The sequence below is a fragment of the Poecilia reticulata genome, chromosome 15 (genome assembly GCF_904066995.2).
Source record: "Poecilia reticulata chromosome 15, P_reticulata-male-v2, whole genome shotgun sequence".
In the NCBI taxonomy this organism is placed as follows: Eukaryota; Metazoa; Chordata; class Actinopteri; order Cyprinodontiformes; family Poeciliidae; genus Poecilia; species Poecilia reticulata.
In genome coordinates, this window is record NC_088844.1 from 646,951 (window position 1) to 666,022 (window position 19,072).

The following is a 19,072-nucleotide window of genomic DNA, read 5'->3' on the forward strand; positions in this document are numbered from 1 at the left end:
CACAGTTGATTCAAACGAAGAGAAGGTGGGAGCAGACAACGGCGAGACTTTCCACTTCTCGTGGTGAATTATCACGAGACCTCCTCCCCGGCCGGTGCCACAGGGTTGACAGATGTAAACAAACCCCAGTGGAGTAGAATCATTGAGCTGAGAAAAGTCATTAGGTTGTTGCCAAGTCTCAGTCAAGCATAGAAAGTCAAACTTGCGGTCAGTGAGGAGATCCTGGATGAGATGTCCCTTGCCCGTGAGTGAGCGGATGTTAAGCAGACCGAAGTTTACAGAGGAGTTATCAGACTTTGCAGGAGTGTTAGCTGACCGGGCTAGGCAAGCTAGCACGCTGCGGTCAACAACCCGGTTGGAAGCACGCCGGAGACGACGAAAGGTAGACCAGATGGATTTTATGGGTTTCGACGTGTCCTCTTGGAAGTTCCGACGAGACCCGCGGTGGATGTATTTCCGACGTGGTAGGAAAGTTGCATCCGAGATGAGTAGTGAAGCAGGGGGAAGTGCAGATAGATGAAACCGCAGCCGGAGGAGCTCAGCAGCAGAATACTGGATCTGACCTGTAACAGGTTGTTGAAAGAGTGCCAGGAGAGTTCAGTCTGTGTACATTTGGTAAGGAAGTCTACAGTCCAGTTGCAGAGGGTGGTGTTAAGTCCCAGTTGGTGGAGTTTGTGGCAGAATCTGTAGGGCTGAATGGTGTTGAATGTCGAACTGTAGTCCACAAAGAGGAGACGAGTGTAGGTGTTTTTGTGCTCCAGATGCTCCAGCAGTGTGTGGAGCACGATGGCGATAGCGTCCTCTGTGGAGCGGTTTTCCCTGTTGGCAAACTGGTATGGGTCGTGTGATGGTGGAATTTCAGCTTTGATGTGTTTTATGACCAGTCTCTCCATGCACTTGGAGGGGATGGGAGTGAGTGCCACAGGCCTACATTCGTTAAGACCTGTGACATGGGACTGTTTTGGAAGGGGGACTATTGTGGCGGCTTTGAAGCAGGCTGGGACCCATGCTGCGATATGTTGTAAATGGAGGTGAGGACGTCTGAACTCTGCAGCACATTCCTTAAGCACTCGGCCCGTCACTCCGTTAGGCCCGGGTGCTTTCCTAATGTTTATGCTGCAGAGAGCGCACCTCACTTTGTGTTGGGTCAGGACTGGGGCTGGGGCTGTGGAGGAGAGGGGGGCGAGGGCAGGGTTGGTGTTCCCCCTGTCAAAGTGGGCATAAAAGACATTTAAATCCTCCGCCAAGGTGGGACTGTTGGCTAGGGTAGATGATTTTTTTTTGTAGTCAGTTATGGCCCAGTGCCCTCCCACACCTGCCTGGGATTTGATGCATCGGCGAATATAGCCTCAATGCGCCTCCTGTGTTGTTGCTTGGCAGAGTTGATACCCCTCATCAGCACAGTCCTGGCCCTGCTACATGCCTCCTGGTTGCCAGACCTAAAAGCACTGTTCCTAGCTCTGATGAGCTGCTGAACCCTGTGTGTCATCCAAGGTGGAGTGTTAGGAAACACATGGCTTTGTCTTCATGTTGTGACATTGTCCACACAGAAGCAGATGTAGTCTAAAACAGAGGTGATGTAATTGTCACCTCTGTTTTAGACAGAGGTGTTACTGTGCCCTGCTCTCTGAAAACATCCCAGTCTGTGTGGTGGAAACAGTCCTGGAGCATAGAAACAGCGTTCTCTGGCCATATTCTCACTGTTTGGACGGTGGTCTCAGCAGTCTTGATCTTGGGTTTATACTGTGGGTGCAGCAGAAGAAAGAGGTAGTCTGACAGACCCAGGTGGCGGTAGGTCTGGGTTCTGTAAGCATCTCCTACATTAGTATATGCCTGATCCAAAGTTCTATTCCCTCTGGTAGCACATTTGACATTTCGGTGGAATTTGTGCAGAACAGATTTCAAATCTGCATGATTGAAGTCCCCAACTGCAATAAAAACACTGTTTGGGTGTGCTACGAGGCAGTTATTGATGATACTGTGTACTTGTGCTAGTGCTACCTTAGCTTTAGTGTCCGGTGGAATGTAAACAGCACAGATGTAAACAGCAGTAAACTCATGGGGGAGATAGAATGGTCGGCACTTTAGCAGTAAAAGTTCTGCTTTTGTCTGCACAGCTTATCCACTACCGTGCTGTTGGTGCACCAGGAGTTGGCAATGTAGATGCTCAGGTCCCTGCCGGTTCTCTTTCCCGAGTCCGCTGTCCTATCGGCTTGGTAGACGGCGTGGCCCGCTAACTCAATAGCAGCATCTGGAGTGGAGCTGTCTAGCCAGGTTTCGGAGAAAATCAAGCAGCAGCAGCAGTTGTTGTTCAAGGCTTTCATTGTGGACACTTGCAGTCAAATCTCTCTTGACCACGCATCGGAAAGGAAGATGGTAGGAAGTGGTGGTCTGAACAGCTTAGCTTTCAGCCTTGCCTGGATGCCTGCCCGCTTGCCTCTCTTCTGCCCCTGTTCACAGTGCTTCCTCCTCCGACTCGCTGCTGCGGGTGTCCCTGTTGGTGGTCTGATTATCTCCGAAGGGATGGATTGGCAGGTACTGTGCACCGTGATTAAGTTCTAATAGTTCAGTCAGACTGTATTGTAGTGCAAGGGTGCTAAAACTGTGCATAATTATAAAAACTATCACCAAAAGAACATAAAAACTACTAAAAAGGTTGATACTCTGGACCGCTGCATCTCGAGGGGGGAGCTGGCAAAGCATGGTGGGCCACCAGGCTTATAATACACTGGGGGAAACCCTGACAACTGTTTAAAGAAAAATATTTCAAAATCCCCCAATCAGTGAAAAGACTAACATGAAGACTAACACATATTTTTATTATTTTCTTACAGAGAAGTGCAGCATCTGTTATGCATTCACTTGCTTATCTCATGGCCGTGTCATGTTCATTCACTTGTATCCACAGCGCTATCTGAATGCTGCTGTTTTTTCTGGGTCACTTCCAAACATAACAAGTAGAGGAGGATTGGTTTGTCTTTTTGGTTTAAAGTAGCAGTTCTCAACGTGGGCGATACCGCCCCCCAGGGGGCGTTCAGAGGACGGCAGGGGGCGCTGGCGGAAATTTTTACAAAAGAGGGGCGCTGGGATGCCTTTGGGGGGCGTTTGGCCGAAGGTAAACTTTACACCTTAAATGCACAACAATGCCAGTTTAGACTTTGAGTAACTTGGTAAAACTGTATTGTGTAACATTAAAACGTGCTTGGCTGCAACTGTATCGATGGCAGCTCTTCTTCTATTCGGTGTTTGTTAGCTTCTGTTAGCTTCTTGGCGCAGCTCTACTCCTGCTACTGGTAGCTTCACCGCTGCTGTGATTCACTTTGGTATTTTTGTACATATGTTTTGGCAGTGCTTTGATCATATTAAGCAGCAACTTATATTAAAAAGTGTTTTATTTACATTTGAAAGCTGCCCGCTTCCATGGTAGGACAACAGAAAATCACTCTTATAAACATGTAATTACTTACGATACCCTCACTTTGTATCCCTCTGAAAAATGAACCCATTTAAATAAAGAAATCCCTCCATAGGTGATACCTCGATAGAGAGCATTCATTTTATAGCATTAACACCGGCGCTGTAAGTGTAAGTGGTTCCGTTGTTTTAAAAGGTTTATGTCAGTCTGCCTTTTCCCCGTCGATACGTTTCAGAACGCGCACCTTATGGGGTAAAAAATAAAAAATGACGCGCACATTGCGCAAAACTCTGAAACAGGAGAAACGGGACATAAAACGGAGCGATGAACTAGATGTGAATTATGGCATAAAAACAGAGAATCCGACTCTGAACAGTGAAAAATCAAAACATGATGTGAAACATGACGATTAGGCGGTGCAACAGGTGATGAGTGAATATTACTGATGGTCAATAAACGATTAAATAAATCTAGCAACAAGAAAGAAACTAAAGTGGACATAGCAATAAACCTAGACAGGATAATACTAATCAAAGGAAACTAAATGGAAATGAATGAAGAACAAAATGTAAGAATAAACTAAGAGACTAAAGTAAATACAGAGAAATAAACTGGTATGGCAAGACATTTCGAGCAATACTAAATACAGAGACTTTTATGGCAAGAATAAACAGACACTATTTCCAAATAAAAGGTAAAATAATATTGTTGAAGTGTCATGGGTTTGTTGAGACCATATCTAATACTGACAATAAATATATCTTACAGACCATAACAGTAAAGAACTGATCACTTATTTATGTTTTTAATTAGATTTGATATATTTATTTCTTCAATATTATTTTTCATGTCAGTGGTAATGTCATGAGGCTGATGACTCCATGACACTTTAAATTTGACTCATTAGGATTTGATTAAGAACCAGATTTGTTATTTGTAATTTCCTTCCAGTAAAACTATTAATCTATAAATCAATAGACAGGTCTATATAAAGATATAATCCATGTTTCTGTCTCATATTTTGATGGCATTAAAAGGACCTGGAACTTTTGTTTTTCCGCTGAAAGCTCTGGTTTGCAAAATAAATGCCATGTGGGTGAAGTTTTATGGTTGATACTCTGATGTTTCATTCTCCTGAAGGCAGCACAGAGCTGCACCACCAGAAACTGACAGAAACACTGAAGAGAAGAAGAGCTATGATTAATGTAGTTACAGTTTTATCCATGTTTTAATGTTGCAGAGCTCAGTCGTTTTGCAAATAGTTCAAAGTTTAAACTGGCATGTTGTACATCTTTTATCTGGTCATTTTGTGGAATATTTAACAATATGGCACAAAATAAGAATATTTTTCCACTGATTGGCTGCTGTTAGGTCTACCAATTTGAACTTGAATGTTCATTGCATTTTTCGTTGACGCCTGTGAAAGTAATTTCTATTCCCATGACTTTTTTGTTCTCTGGGAAATTATTTTTGATGATAAATACAGAAACAAGCATAAAAATCAAAACATCTACAATAGTGATAGTAATATTAATAATAAAATAATGGTCAGTGCAAAGTAGCCTGCACATTCTTTGGTGGGGGGCGGTGAGGGACCTAAATAGAGGCTAGGGGGGCGCTGGGCTGAAAAAGGTTGAGAAACACTGGTTTAAAGTGAAAGTTTGGTCCCCCGTTGGGTGGATGGTGGGTGTTCAGAGGTTCAGCAGGTGTGCAGTTTCATAGTATGCAAAGTCACAGTCCGAGCTAATGGGGACATTAGCTAAAGCTGGTTTGCTCTGTGTGTGTACATCATGGTGTTTCTGTGCACATGAATATATTGTCACAATCCTCTCTACATAATTAGTACATCTTTTATTTGTCCACAGCTGTCCACTGTGAGCTATCGCAGGCCATACTTTTCCTTCATTTAGCCTCCTATTGCACCTGGCCTTAGAGACTTCCCAGGGTATTTCTTCAAATACTGTATATAGTCATATACATTAGTTCCACTAATGCTAAAGCACTATACCAACATGGTATTTAGCAGATATTTCTTCTGTACTTTAATTTTTTTAAGTTGATGATTTTAATCACAAAATTAGAAAAGCTTAAGTTTGGTCACTTGGATCAGATTGATTGCTGAAGATCTGAGCTCATCTACTAAACTGTGTAATCATTTTTAAATTATGTGAATTAAAATTTTCCACCAGTTTGTGTAGTTTCCTCTTTTTTTACATCACACAGTGCCATTTTTATTCTTATTAAAACCATATGAGTGTAAATGATTATTATTTTTGACACAGAAACAGAACTAGCACCAGCTTGACTCCTTAACTTAAATGGTATTATGAGGTTTATGATATCAGCTTTCAGTACAGAAAAAATGTGTGCGTGTGTGTGTGTCACTGCTTGTGTAGCTGAGTCACATGTTCTTTTAAATGAAGAGATAACCCACTCATGCGGGCCTTATTTTCTGCCCATTAGAACCGCTGTAAGCAGCTTAAGTGTGCGGACTGCCTCTGTTTGAGCTCTGAGTTCAGGACCAGATTGTCGTTCCCTCTAGGAAAGAAAATGGCCCCAGGTGCCCTTTTACAAGACTATTTATCCATCTTCTGAGTCGCGCTGCACATGTTAGATGATCAAAAATGACCAGTAAACACAAAAAGAGGATTTAAAAGGATTTCTTCAATATTCTATCCATAATATTTCTGGTGTTAGCAGAAAAGTAATAATTTCCTAAACCTTAATTGGTTTTATACATCTCTGTGGAGGATGTCTGGCCAACTTTGATTTATTTATTTATTTATTTATTTTTTATTCAGTGAGATTTGAGGCGTTTAAAGTGTGTGAAACCCCCCACAGCATCTCAACTAAGTTTAGGTCCAAACTTTGACTGAATCACTTTTGTTTTATTTTTGGATTTGTTGGTGCTTTCAAGATCACTGCCCTGCTGTATGATCAGACTGCACTATAAAAAATATTCACACATTTAACAGTGATGTACAGTAAAATCCAACAGGAAAAATATATAAACTGTAAAACAATTTAAAACTATTGATGTCATGTGAAGTTGCCATAAGTAAAACATAAATCAGTGAAAAACTGTACTTGTGTTACTTTGTATTTGTCAGTCAGTCATGCACAGTAGAACTGAGAAGCCCTGTGGCAACTTCAGCTCTTGCATGCAGTTACTAGTCTGTTGCTACCAGTGTTAGCTCTAGCCTTCGCTCACTGTGCTGCCTGCTTGTCTGGACTGTCGAGCTGTGCATTCATCATTAAATTAATCATTTTCTCTACAACCTGGGTCCTGCCTGCGTCTCCACCTCACCACCACCCGCAAATCTTGACAACTTGTTTGTTTTATGTTAATTTTCCAAGTTGTTTTCAGGCTCATTTTAGATCACAACTGGTGGTATTTTTCTCTTGAAATTAAAAAAATTTACAGTGAAACATTGGCTCTGGCATCATTTTTAACCTTACCTTTAAGGTCTATCAGCCTTCCAACTGTGAAAGAAAAAAATGTTTTACCTGTAATTTTGCAGTTGATGTGCGTTTATTCAGAGATGCATGTTACATTTGCACCGACACCCATTACAAAGTGAGACAAAGAAGCTGGCTTTTATACCTTAGGCCGGAGGTTCCCAAACTGTGGGGGATGCAGTGACACTGCAGGGGGGGCGCGGGATGTCTAAGTCAAGGACTTTTCATAACAATATGGATTAAATATATAAATTGAAAAACAAATAAACAAACAAACAGAAGCTGGTATTAAAAAATGGAAGTTAAGATGCATTTTATTACACTGGTATTGGGGATTACAACATTTGGAGTGCAAATTTTCACATCACTACAGTGGACCATTAAAAACCCTTACAACTGCCTATTTTCATAGTTCAACAAGACTAAATATACCTTATTATGCATTAATATGCACTGTGAAAACTGTCTTAGGACTACTGTAGAATATCTACAGTTTTGTTATCTATTTTAGGGAGAGACAAAAAGTGTCTCCTGGGTTGATTTGTAAACATCAGCCAGTAGCACATCAAGTAGCACTGGCTATAGATATTCAGCTTCCCAAACTTCATTTTCTTTCAAATATTTTAAATATGCTGTACTAAACAATCTGTAGTTATGTTATAGAGAAAAAAATGTAAATCTGTGAATGCTACATTCCTAGCAGGAAATACTGTAGGTTAATTGAAATCTGAGTGTGTTTCCCAAGTCACCAACAGACATGCTAAAAAAAAAAAACTACATAGAATTGGTTTTGGGAACATAAACCATTTAAAATGAATAGATGGTAAATTATTCATATTGTGTTGTTCATGTCAGATGTGTGGTCCGTACTAGTTTGCAAGGACCTTGCTAATTAACTTAGCTGTTTAGCAAACTGCGATGTTTAAAAGCATTGTCAGCACGAAGAAGACGTGAGTTTTTCTAAGACTTTTGCTGTGTTTATGAGGCCATTCTAATTCCTACTGGACAAAATATCTATTATTTATTAAAATCAGGTTCTGTTACATAATAAGGTCATTGATAAAGAAGGAAAGCAGGAGAACGACAATACTTGATTTAAAAAGATGAGTTTTTAAATATCTCTCCTGTAGGAGAGAGGAAATTAAAGCAGTGTTTATGTCCTGGAGTTTGTTTTTGTGCCGAATTACTTGTGTGCTGATCACAATAAACATGGATTTTGAATTTGTTGTTTTTCCTTATTGATGATCTCCCACTAGAATCAATTCTAGAAATCAGAACTCCTTTATTCACATTTATGAAAGAACAGCCTCTTTTTCATCTCCATTTTTTTGAAACTTTATCATTCAAATGCATGACAACCCACCAATACATGTGTGAGATTTCCTCATTAACACCTGTGTTCATTTGTGTTTTGTGTCTGAATGTGGGAATCTTTTGGGGGGGAAATGGAGCGGCTTTGGCTAGATGGGCCTGCCGAGGGGAAATTACCTACCAAGCAGCTTGAGGAAGACAAAATACCCAGCTGACACACTACCACACACACACCTTTACAAAAAAGGTTTTAGTAAAACTTACCAGTGCTGAATGCTAAAGCTGCTGCACTTTCTTTCCTCTGATCTTCCTCCTGCCCTTTCCCTCCTTTGTGTTGCTGCAGATGCGATTCAGAGAGCCGATACCTTGGTAACCCTCTCCGTGGAACCTGTTACTGTAAGTACAATGCCAACGTTTTACTGAGTCTTGGTCTGGATGTGTGTGTGCCCTTCTATTATTCCTGGAAGAAAACTGACCTTGCTGGTCATTTTGTATGTAGACGCACAACTCTGGAGCAGAAACTGTTCCTCATCTGAATTTCAACCAGCCTACTGTAAAAACAAACAAACAAAAAAAAAAAACATAACTGTGTACTGTTCAGCTGTGTGCTACTGCTGCAATGTTGCCTTTTGGGCTTTTGTTTTGTTAAAAAATGAACAACTGGAAGTCTGGAACCAGACGTAGAATTTACTGATAGTATTTCCTAATGAAAACTTCCGTAAAACATTAATTGTTCACCTAAACAACTGGGGTTTTTTTGTATGAACTTATTTATTCAGATAAATACACACTGACATCTGTAATAAGTCACTTCTGCCTATTAAGTCAATGCTTAAGTCAATTCTGCCATTCAAAATTATGAGCTAAAATAATAGAGACTAACTGTACCATGAGTGTCTGCTGTAATGTTCGTAACGACTGCTGTGGTGAGAGATTTAATTTGGACTCTAGTAACAGGAAGTAGCACATTGTAGTGATTAGCTTGGCATACATGGAAACAGTGTGAATAAAGAGAAGCAGCTGTAACCTGCACATGTGACCAGTGCTTTAAGTATGCAGTTAAATGGAGAGCAGATCAGAACATCATTAGAAAAGGTTAATGGAAATAGAAAAATTATAAACCTCAAGTAGCTCAGTTTCACAAAAAAGGTTTTACTCACTTGAGGTGGATTTTGACTTTTTGTAAAAAGATTAATGCGATAAAAAGATCAATTATTTTTCGGCAAAGCACATTTACCAGATAACATTGATATGTCATGACACATGACTTATCAGGTGTTTCTGCTGTTGGCGTCTTTCTGGAAATATGTAACGTCGTAAATACTAGTTGACATGACAGAACAATTACAACTTGCTTGATAGCAACCTAGTCCTGAAAACTTTTCTCCTTTTTTCTATGGAGAAAAGTCCTGAAAACTTTTCTCTATGGAGACAAATGTTTTGGAGACAAAACTGCTAGTTTACTCCCTCTTTCTTACAGCCATATGTAACACTGACATTTGATCATAATACTCTTAGCTTAGCCTGCTTGATGCTCTCCAAACTAGTAGATGGAAACATGACTAATTTGCTTCTTTTTTTTTTGGTGACATTTTGAAAGTTTGCTCAGATTTTGGCACTAGCCTATAAGTGATTTAGAAATGTGTTGCTGACAAAAAAAAAATCTGATTGAAATATCCCCGAAGCACAAAAAAAAAAAAAAGTTCTTTTTTTCCTAGGTTTGAAGATGGGGAGAGGAAATTAAAGCAATGTTTATGTCCTGGAGTTTATTTTCATGTTTCCAGATGCAATGAGATGCATTGACTTTCCTCATTTGCAACAAATTGCTGGTTTTTGACTCTGGAGGGCAGATGGAGGTGGAAATCTGGAGACAAAACTGATGTTTTGTAGAATGCAAGTGTGCTTGCTTGTGCCTGCATGGGGGAAAAATTATTTGTCTATGGATTGCAGTCATCATTACAAATATTACACCATACTGACAGAAAGTTCAAGTTCTGTCAATGTCAATAACCATATAGTGTGACTATGAAAGCTGCAACGTCAGACAAAATCCACCAATTAGAAGAGTTCAGCAGAAAGAGAAGAGTCAGAAATGCCCTTTAAACATATGAAGGTGTTGGACAGGTAGAAAGACAGACAGTTAAGAAAAAGTGAATGAATTAGGATGATATTGTAAAGGAAAAACCATGTGTAATGCAAGAAGTTTCTTTTCCCAAGCAAACATTTTGAACTCCTGGCTTTAAGACTGATGTCTAAAAGCACTAGGTGGCACCAGCATTATGTGTTGCTTCCAATAATGCATATGTATCCAGACGCACATGCACCCATTTTAGGAGCTTTCAGTCTGCAGGGCTCCTCGATATCGCTATGACTACGGCTGAAGTGCTGTGTGGTTTTTTTCCACATGCGTTTGACTACATTGTGACTTTCTATTAATGTGGCATTACGGTGTAGCACTGTTTGAACAAGAGCGAGCACAATCAGATGTAAATACATCCAAAACCTTTTCTGCCATGCAGTCGCTATTTTCTGCGCACTCATGCAAGACTGCGTATGTGTGTATTAGATATTTTAAAAGCAATCCACTTCTTTTTAATAAATCCACTTCTTTTTAATATGAGTGGAGCCACAACTGTGACTGAGGTCAATATTAGCCTTAAATGTCATTGGACTGATAAGGAAAAACGTAATCCGTCTCAGGTTACCTTATGCAGTATGAGATTATTTGTAGTAGGAGTTTGCATCAACTGGGTTGCTGTTCTTCAACACAATTTAGATTAATACATCAGAATTTAAGTATGACACTGATACTGATTGTTTTTTTTCTTCCAAGTTTCCCACTTATGAAGAATAAAGAGGTTTGTATTTTTGATCAAAGGTACACCTCAACTGTGGGTGAAAGAATCTTAAAAAAGGTCCTGAATATTCTATTATATGATTTTCAAATAATTAAAATAGCAGTATTATGTTTTTTCCCACCACATAGTGTCATGTTGCAGCATAATCACTTAACTATGTTACCCTTAGTACAGTGGTTCTTAACCTTTTTTGAGGTACCGAACCCACCAGCATTCACTGAACCCTTCAGTAGTGATAAATAAAATATGATTTTTTTCCCCCAAAATTTTTCCCCAAATTCAAGACATAAGCCTATAGAGCAAGGGTCCCCAAACTTTTTCCTGTGAGGGCCACATAACTTTTCCCTTCTCTGCTGGGGGGCCGGAGTCAGTTTGTAACAGAAAAAGTGTGACGATTGCAGGAGTGCGTAAATGTAAAAATTTATTGTTTTCCAGAAAGCACAATCAAATAACCCTCTCTGGGTTCTTCACAGAAAATATCCAGGAAGGATTATAATTCGTATTTCCCTAACTATGAGCTACAGCGGACTATAAACCACAACCCCAAAGTTTTTTTTTTAACCAGTAAACATGCACATCTAAGCCGCAGATATCTCTGCCGCTCCAGGTTTTCCACAGCGATGCAGCAGCAGCAGAGGGGGACGGACGCTCAAAATTTGAGTCATAACAGGTCAATTGAATATCACATTTATTACGTTGAAAAAGAAAAGTTGCCAAGTTTAGATTTAACTGAACTGATTACGGTAGTTTCCGAACAGTAACTGTGTAAAAGTGCTGATCCTTCGTGTCCTAGCATGTGCTACTAGCATGTGCTAAATGAAAATGGGCGCTTTGTTCTTCTTCTTCTTTAGATTTCAACAACAGCTTGCATCCATTATTGTTGCACTACTGCCATCTACTGGATCCTAATATCTATTCCTCAAATTCTCATAATGATCCCAGTATTATTTAAAAAACTGTTAAATAGCATTTCCCCTCAATGCTATTTAACTGATCAACAACATTCTCAAATTTCAATTCCCTATTAAAACCTAATTCCGTTTTAATGGGCGCATTCTTCTTTGATTTCCAATTTTGACTTTGTAATGGTCTCGCTATCGTGTCTTGTACCAAAACTAACCATCAGCCAAACTCCTTTCACACGAGTCTGGATTAATTAGTTCTTCCTTTATTTCCATGTAGAATTGAGTGAAACTGTCAAAACACAAACAACTCAGGATGAGCTCAGAGCAGCTTACAGAAGTGTGTTACATTCAGATGCATACATCATAAGTACAACTGATACAACAGCTACCTCAGGATGCTATGAGCGGCAATCCTATGTAACGACCTGAGAAATCTTAGCAGCCTGCTAATTAGCAATGACGTATCACATAATCAAATCGCCCACAGGTATTTCCAAAACAAATTCAATAAACAAGTTACTTCTTTTATCATATGTTAACATAAAGGCTCCTTTTGAAGTATAAGCTGCTACTTACAGGCATTGCTTCGAAGAACTCGACCTGGAATGCGGCGTTCATAACAGACACGTGTGTTCATCTGCTCTACCGCTAGCAAACAACCGCACTGATTAGATTAACATAAAAGTCAAACAGTTCCCTAAAACTCCAACAGATGGCAGCAATGCACCATGCAAAACAAAACACCCACAGTTTACAGGACACACTTCCTGCTAAAGAGCCCCCTGGTGGTTGAAGAAAAATCCACATATAAGCCGGAAAAAAAAAATCATATGAAAAAAAAAAATCTGAATTCTCTCTGGTATTGTTCAGGGGGCCGGACCAAATGTGGAGGTGGGCCGGATCCGGCCCGCGGGCCGTAGTTTGGGGACCCCTGCTATAGAGCATGCCACAACTAAATCAAGGCGGCGTTATTTGAATTTGCAAAGCGTAATAGAAAATAAGTGAGCCCTTTTTAATGTTATCTGGAAGTTCTTACAGGTTTTTCTAACTGTGTCCAGATTGGCGGAACAAAACAACTCTTCTTAAAAGGTAGAGTCTCTGAGAACAGTTCTTCAAAATATAGTCAGTGTTTTCAGCAAAGTTGAGCTGACTGGCCAGGAACGACCCAAGGGATTTAAAATTTGCCACAGTTTCAACAGGTTGGCCATCGAGAGAAACTGGAACCACTTTAAGGTCTTGTTTAGATTATTTAATTAGCTCTACATTCTTAAGAGAATGAAAAATTATTAATAAATAATAAAGACTTTGCGGTATTCTGATTTAGTAATGTAATTATATTAGTTGTGTTACCACCCCCACGCCAGCAGAGGCAGTACCAACCCCAGAAAGATACGACTAAGGAGCAGATTTATAAGTAGCTACATCGAAAGCTACAGAATTTGGTAAAAACGGTGAGCTTTGCTGAAGTGATTAAAGACACAAGTTCAAATCCATGCTGAGTGGAACTCCTTCAATCAGTGCTCTTCCGCAGCACTGATTGGCTAAGCATGTAACGTGATCCTCTGCAGCAAGTGATTGCAAAGTGGGGCGCGTCTTCACGACTTTACACGTGTGTCTTTACCTCCGCGGCAGAGGCTCCGCCGAACCCCTGAGACCGAGTCATCAAACCCCTGGGGTTCGATCGAACTGCCTTAGTAGATATAAAATGCTGCATATATCAGACATAACTTAAAAGAAATTTTACATTGAATTTTAACACCTTAAAATTGGGACTCTGACTCTTTAAAAAGCTCCTGCTCTTTCTGAAGCTCTGCCTTCAGAAAATCATCCCAATAGAACATGGCTCCAATAGAGGAGCGTTAATATCCTCTTAACGCTGGTAAGAACGTTTTTACCAGTGTTCCTCTGAGAAGTAGCTCAGCAGTTCCACCAGGTGTTTGCTAATTGCTGCTGGTTAGTCTGAAGGAGCTGACAGGAGGAGTCGTGGGGGAGGAGTGCTCTGTGAGGAGGAAGGAGAAGGATTGGACCCTGCAGCTCTTGATGAGAGAATAACATTATAACATGATGTAAAACTTCCTACTGCCTCTTTATCAGTTAACTGCATGAAACCTGTTTGATACAATACACATTAATATTTGTAGATCATGTGAAAGTGTTTTGTATGCGACATCAATCTGCTGAGGTCGACAGTTGGCACAAACAGTCGTAGAGTAGCTAAAACGTCACCTTGTGAGCGCTAGCTGTCCTGGTGGAGAGCAAACAGGGCCAGGAGCCCAATTATTTCACCAAACCTGTTAGCATCCATTTGTATTGTCTGAAATGAAGGACTTTGTCAAGAGAAAGGTAACCAATCAAAATGCTGTTTGCTGACAGTGTGCTCTGAATACACCAGGCACACCTGAGTATATTTGAATGTTAATTATGAACCAAAACAGTAATTCTTTACAGTGTGAGGATCGCTGATTTAGACGCCTTCAAACACAAAATGGGAGTTTTAAAAGCTGAACGTGTCAACTAAGGAAGCTGATCTATTGAAATAAATATTACCCAATGTGGTCTCACGGTCAAGGTTTTACACAGGACGAAAAGTGGGATTTTGACCCTGTATTCTGACGCGAACGCAGCTAGTCAGCGACAGATATTGACACCAATCGACAGTTTACATTTTCACTCACGGGAGTCGAAATCTGTCAACTGCGGAATCCTTGGACGGAGGGAGTGGCGGTGCAGAGGAGTGGGCGGGCGAGAGATGTTAACGATTCTACTTAGCATATGAATAGCCTATTATATGCAAAAGCGGTTCAGCAGTCCCACGTGGATTCTCAGTCATTGGATGAAAAACAATGACATCAGAGTTCATCATTGACATGTGATTGGTTGGTTGATGTGTGCCCATTGGATAGCATTTGTCTTTGTAAATAAACCCTGCCCCAATCATTAAAATGTTTAATGCTGCATTTAAAAAAATCAATATAAAAACAAATGCTGTATTAAAATATATTCATTTGATATTGCTTATATGCAACATGTTCATATATGAGGAACATAAAAAAGACAGAAGTTGTTTTTTTTCCTTTATTTCATTTTATTTTTTTTACTGTTTGCACACAAAATAAGACATAAATGCTTGTCCATTTCTGGAGCATCTGGCAGTCTTTTTTTGTCCAAACATGAACATTATGCTGCGTTCAGGACAGGCCCAACATCTCTCCTGTAGGGTGGACCTGACGACTGTTCCTGTCTTGTAGTCCTGATGTCACTGAGCTACTGGTTGGAGGAACTTGGGGTCCATCCTGACACCGCCTCATACCTGCCATCCTCCCAAAATGCCACCTCCTCTGCTGCCAGTACTCTCTGCCTTCCTCCATCAGCTGTTAACACAGAACAGACAACCATTATGAGCAACAGGCATCTTTTAGTCATTATGAAATGTTGAGACGCTTTACCAAGGTCGAGAAAGAGTCATACGCTGGTAGACAAAGGCCCATAGTAAAAAGTTACATGTTTGATTCTGTTAGACACCAAGGTCCATTTCTCACAAAAAAGAAACGTTTTCCCAGGCCACAGAGACATGGTGTGATTTCTTCAGTCCATATAATCAGCTGCCCTCCTCTTTCTCCTCAGACGCTACAGACTTTTTTAGAAACTCTTCTCGGATGTGATGGTTAAAGCGTGTCCTTTCAGCGCTGAAAATGAATAAAATAAGTAAAGTCTGAATGCTTTTCTTGGCTGATTTTATGCTCAGTGTGTCAATACAAATTATGATTCATCGATCGGGATTTCCATTCCCAACAGAAACTACAGTGAAATTGTTTGGCAACTTCCAGCTTAGTATGCACACATAAGACATTAAAACAAACAAACAAAAAAAACACATTAATACGTTCTTACAAAAAATAAAAACTAATGAAAAAGAGAAAACACTTGGAAACAATAGGAAGAAAAAAAGAATTAAAAGCATTTGGTAATAAATAGTAAAATATAGTCCAACAAACTCTGAGGCAGATAATTTGCTTTGATGGATTTTAATAAATCACTGTACTTTAATCGTTCAAAGAATTGTGACATCTCTAGATTAGTAATAAATCTTACCTGCTTCTTTAGCTACATCTGGATGACTGGCAGTAGGTCCTGGATGCAGCTGGAAAACATTTTTGTGCATTGTCAATACATAGCATCATTACATTATGTACATAAACAATGTTGAAGCATAAAATATCATCAACATTCTAAAATAGTAGATACTCACACAGTTGCATCTCTGTCCTCATCACGGACATCAGAACGTTCCTGAAGAGTCTGATTGACACAAATGTGACTCCCATTCTGTGGAGTCTGTGGAAATAAATGTAAAATTAAAAAAATATTGTAGCAAATATATCGCTTTCTCAAAAGTACATAAGTAAATAAGTTAAAATTATTCTCAACCAACCATTATACAGTCGGGAATCAACGCAGTGATTATACATACCGGCTTCATGACTTGGTCCTCAGATCCATCCTCCGTCCGCCATTTTGTAGATCTTTACTGCTTTCCACATTCTGCCTTGCTGTACCGCGTTACAACAAAATAAATGAAATAACGGGAAGATGAGTTTTCCTTCCAAATATGCGAGTGTTCACTATTCACTAAATGTGAAATCATAACTTACTGAATTTCTGTTCGTCCTGGTGGACTCCGTAAGAGCTCCTCGGCACCGTGGTCTGAGGTCTGGCTGGTATGGCTTGGCAATTTTTCAGGTCTGAAAAAAATAAAAGAAGATGCGAGTATTTTTAAGAGTTCAGAACATCACATGTAATAGAGATTACAATACAAAATCTCACCCTACACTTGTTTCGGCATTAAGAAAACGACAGACCGCTTTCTGTAAGAAACAAACAAAGCAACTAGCCTCGCTCCACGTGCTATTAATAAAAGCTTTCTTACCGTGAGTTCGGTCTTGTTGGACCGCCACGGTGCCACCTGTTGTTTTCTGCTGGAACATTGCTTAATATCAAAACGATACTGAAAAGGTAACTCCGTGAAATAGGACTTTTTCCACCATTTCACACAACGCACGGGTATTTTCGTTCATGTTGGGTGTAGGCAGTTAGCACTCATTACCACCATTGCAAATCTTCCTCTGGAGTTTAATGGCGGATGCTTGACCGACTATGAAAGCGCATTACTGCCACCAACTGGACTGGAGTGTTAAATGAAAGTTGACAGAAAAAAATACATTCTAAAAAGTTATTTTTCCAAAAGTTACGTGACAGTATATTTTATTTTTATTATAATTAATTGCTAAAATGTTTTTAGATGTATATATGTTTATTTACTCAATTCTACTTTGAGCTGTCTCCTTTTTAGTTTATACAGAACATATTCACAATCTGAGTTATATTTAGTCATTAACTAACAAAACTTTAAAAAAAGAATACAAATGTTTATACTCTATCAGAAGGTATCACATACTTTCAACCATTTTGTTCTTCAATTTAAACTTGAGAGTTGTGACGGGCACCTGTCACCATTGTGAATGAATCCCTGTTTAATTGCTGTTCTTTTCTTGCAGTTGATTGGCTGGCGAGAGTTTAAAGGGATCAAGCCCCACCCACCAGGGGAGCGAGTAAGTTGGGAAGAGCTCCTGGCTGCTGGGGTGTTTTCCAAGCCTCGCTCACGCTCCTTCAATGTGTTTTTCTGTTTAACTTTCTTTGTGTTGCTGGGACTGGGGATCGTTGGCCAAGCCGAGGTTTTCCGGTTCTTGGTTGTAGGGCGAATGATCTGGTGAGGCAGGGCGAGGGGAGCGGCCCGAATCCGACGGCCAACTGCTGGCTGGTTCGTGAATGCTCCCACCCTTTTGTTTCTTTGCCACGATTCTCCAGTACCTTTATGTCCAGCCAGAGCTTGAATAAAGCCTTTTGTATTATATGCCTTGGTCTGGACTTCTTTATGTTGTGACCCACAGGCGGGCCGTAACATATTGGGGGCTCGTCATATTTGGATGATTTGATTCCGTTAGATTCTTGTGCGGAATTTTTGTGGTGTTTTTGAAATGCGTTGGTGTTTGGTTGGGATGTGCTATTTATATATTTGAGCGGCTTCTGTGGCACTTATTGATGTTTGTGGGCTGCAAGGAGCATCTTTGGTTTTGTTACGACTCTCTAAACCGACATGGAGTTTAACCTGGAAGAGTTTTCGGACAACCCTACAATTGAGCAAATTGACTGTTGTACAAAGGAACAGCTGTTGTTAATTGCTGGTGGGTTTTCGATCTCCGTTTCTAAGCAGTTGAGAAAGGCGGAAATGAAATCCGAGATTGTTTCGGCTCTAACTGACGCTGGCGTTCTTCCTCGCGTTAGTTTTGATGCTGTCGAAAATACCATTTTTCGTCCTGTGTTAATTGGAAGAACTTCTTTCAAACATTCTGGATAGGTTTACAGATATTACATACATTTCTGTTTCATGTTTTAAGCAAACAAAAATGAAAATCCAGCAGCAGATCGGATTTCTTTCCCACGCCATGTTGCTTAGGGGTGGCTCTCCTGCATGTTTGAGACCTTTGTTGTCTTAAAACACCAGATATTAATAAATGGCTCATTAGGAGGATTTTATTGACCTTGGCAACATGCTGAGGATGTAGTTCAGTTTTTTGAATCAGTTGTTTATAGGAAATATTTTAACATTTTTCTGCATGACCCTGAAGGCTAGGAGCGGTGGACACTGCTCTGCATCTTCTGCTTTATTAGAATAATCTGGCTTTTTATGGACTTTAGTAAAATATCCCTTCAAGTATCTATCCAGCTACTTTCATATAGCTTAAATGGTTGGATCTTTTCCCCATACGTCACTCTGGCTCAGTCAAAATATGTAACTATGGTCCCAAACACTTGCAGTCAGTCATAGGTCGGAGATAAACCATTTATATAAACTAAACACTCAAAGTTGAGGAGCAACATTTACAGATCTAACGCCCTTTCCATCAACTCTTGTCTTTGCCAAACCTTTGTGGAAAAAGCCCCAGCTGTAGTTGTGGTGTTCACAGAATTTTAATCAAACCATTTTGTTTTCAGGCAGACTGAGGCACATCTGTTCATGGGGAGCTTTGTGCATAAACATTTTGTCACATTTCTTGAAATGCTCA

The 19,072-nt window shown here is 40.0% G+C and overlaps 1 protein-coding gene across 2 annotated transcripts in view; it reads left to right on the forward strand.

Annotated features, from left to right (window-relative positions):
• The window catches only part of LOC145555014 (attractin-like protein 1), a 65,220-nt gene extending 47,361 nt beyond the window's left edge, over positions 1-17,859 (forward strand). For both annotated transcript variants that reach the window (XM_081616085.1, XM_081616086.1), the window contains 2 exons: positions 8,529-8,581; positions 17,504-17,859. In XM_081616085.1, coding sequence (XP_081472211.1) covers positions 8,529-8,581; positions 17,504-17,719 — 269 coding nt within the window. In that variant the 3' untranslated portion in view covers positions 17,720-17,859. The remainder of the gene's footprint in view (positions 1-8,528; positions 8,582-17,503) is intronic.
• The last annotated feature ends 1,213 nt before the right edge of the window (positions 17,860-19,072 follow it).